Source organism: Colletotrichum jinshuiense, chromosome 2 (assembly GCF_051148585.1).
Source record: "Colletotrichum jinshuiense chromosome 2, complete sequence".
Classification (NCBI taxonomy): domain Eukaryota; kingdom Fungi; phylum Ascomycota; class Sordariomycetes; order Glomerellales; family Glomerellaceae; genus Colletotrichum; species Colletotrichum jinshuiense.
The window spans coordinates 641,068-643,588 of NC_139309.1; the positions used below are offsets into that span (position 1 = coordinate 641,068).

The 2,521-nt window shown below is 55.4% G+C and overlaps 1 protein-coding gene across 1 annotated transcript; it reads right to left on the reverse strand.

Moving 5' to 3' along the window:
* Positions 1–1,063: 1,063 nt before the first annotated feature.
* Positions 1,064–2,113, reverse strand: EsH8_II_000172 (uncharacterized protein; the record flags this gene model as incomplete). The annotated part of the gene is made up of 1 exon (XM_083263470.1): positions 1,064–2,113. One exon carries the CDS (start codon positions 2,111–2,113, stop codon positions 1,064–1,066), a length of 1,050 nt encoding a protein of 349 aa, XP_083120792.1.
* Positions 2,114–2,521: the final 408 nt, after the last annotated feature.

The window sequence follows — 2,521 nt, forward strand, 5'->3', positions numbered from 1 at the left end:
AGATATGTTGTGGTTGGGAAAGTGGTTTGGTTCTGAGAGGAGATAACTATACCGTGAATATGACGACGACGTTCCTTGTAATGTTGCAGCCGCGATGATGGGGGCATAGAGAATGAAGAAATAGCGACAACATGCTCCATATCCCTTCAAGACTTCAAGGTTCAATCATCGTGATTTTTACAAGGCACAGCTGTATTCATCACGGGCAAGCCGTTCACCAAAGGGTTCAAAATGACCCGGCTGACGACCATTCACCCGTTTCTATCCCGGGCCAACCGGTTGTTCAATAGACGTGATCAACTCCGTCATCCTAATCAATTGAAAAAAATACCAAAGGAGGTTCCAATCTTCAACAAAAAGTGCGACATTATAATACTATAGGTTATGCGTCAACTATTTAATAGACGGACCACGGTAGTCCTTGAAAAGCACCACAACCTATTAACCTATAACATACAAGGCCACCGAGTTCTTCCGCAGTTACGGCTATGTCCTTCAGCAAGCAGTCTGGCCGAGACCATCAGGAAATCGGATGAGCTCGCCGATACGGGACGGGTCAGGATGTATCAAAATCGATGCTAAAATGCTCATGAATGGCTCGCGTGAAGGCATCCGCACCTCATTGAGTCTAGAAACAACATCCACAAAACAGTCCAACGTTTCACCCAGTTCAATGGTTTAAAGGGTCATTATATTTATTGAACTGGGCACGCTAGCATATTCAATTACTAAATGAGTGTAATTAAGGCCCGCGTCAAGGAGGCGGGAATGCACCACTAAACCTCGCTTTTGCCTCATTCAAGAGTCATATACTCGTCGCTCGCATATTCTCGTAGGCTACTGCGCTGCTAACAAAGCGTGGGCCTCTATCTCAAAGCTATCATCAAAAGGGTCGAGGAATTCCGTATCATTCCGCAGCGAATGCCAACCGAGTCTTCCAAGACGGCCAGCCAGCCGGCCTCAGCACCAATCGCAACGTTTTTATATCGCCAGTCCGGCTCACACCCCAGGGACAAAGGAGAAACGGGAACTATAGTAGTCTTCTACATTACAGGCCAAGGCTTCAGTACCTCCCACCCATCCTTTCCAGATCCGCCTCCTCCAGCACGGGACTGTTCACCCTCCCGCTCCCTCTCTGCACCGAACTCGCCCCGACCCCCGTCCCGCCGCCCCCAACGCCCCAGCTGCCCCAGCTGTCCCTCTCCCTCGATTCCTTCGCACAGCTCTCGGTCAGGTCGCACAGGTCCCTCGACTCCTTGCCCAAGACGACCCCTCTTGCGGGGTTCCGTGGCGGCACCCACCCGTTACTCACGGCGACGCCAATACTGCCGCCGCCGCTCCCGTGCTGCTGCCGGAAGAGCGGTGAAAGGCTGACGGGACTCAAAGGCGGCGCGGGAGGGAGGGCGCGGTTCGGCGGGGGGCCCGGGCAGACCAGGTCCGGGATACGCAGCGGTATCTCGTGCGGGCGGGGAGGTCTTGTAGGCGACGTGGGGTGGCCCGGGACATTGAAGGCCGCGGTGACGGTGCGCCCGCTCGCTGCGCTGCCCACGCTCGCCGTCTTCCTGGGCTGCGCAGCGCCGGTGGAGATTCTCGGCGGCGGAACTCCGTAGACTCTGGGTGAACGGTCATTTCTCGGCGCGAGCTTGCTAGCCGTCGGCGAAGCTATGGGGGACTGCGAGAAGATGCCTGCCTGCGCAACTGAAGCCCCCAGCGGTGTTCCCGGGATGGACACATCGATGCTGGGCCTCTCGGGGCCCAGGAGGGCAGGGAGTAGTCTGCGTTCTTGCAGGCGCGGTGGCGGCGTCAGTGGGGTGTGCACGGCTTCATGAGTCGAGGCCGCAGGCGATATCAGGGGCGTGGGCGAGTTGGCCTGGGGGAGAGCGTGGTGCTTGGTTTCGCTCTTTATGCTCTGCGCGTATCCATGGCGTGGGCGGCGGCAAAAGAGAAACACGACGAAAGCCAGTATGGCGAGGAAGGCAACTGTAGAGGAGGCGCCGATGGCTATTTTGATACTTGTTGGCATCCCATTGTGTCGTTGCTCGAAAGACTGGCTCGAATTTGAGGCGTCTGAGGTCTCGAGTGCCGATGATGCGGCGCGTGTCGAAGTCGTCATGGTTGACACGGAAGTTGAGAAACTCCTGACAGGCGGAGTGGGCATTGTCGGGAGACCAGTCTTGGTTGGGTCGAGTGGCCCTCTGGGGTCTGTCATCAGGAATGGTCTTTGGCATGGGATACTCTCTGGGTCATCCGTAATAGTGATGGCTTGGCAGGAATATCCGACAGGAGGCGGCCCTGGATCTTGAACGGACGCAGATCCGATGCTGTTTTTTTATTAGTTGTGCTATTCAAGTGGGTGGGAAGGTAGCGTACTTCTGGCATGTGTTGATGATCAGGTTGACGCTGGCTAGTAAAGAGTCAGAAAGAAGATAAAGAGCGCCAGATACTCATCATCTACTCACGATCTTGACCCAAATCAGGCTTCCCACTCAAATAGACCCCGCAAGATATCGAGTCGCAGCAG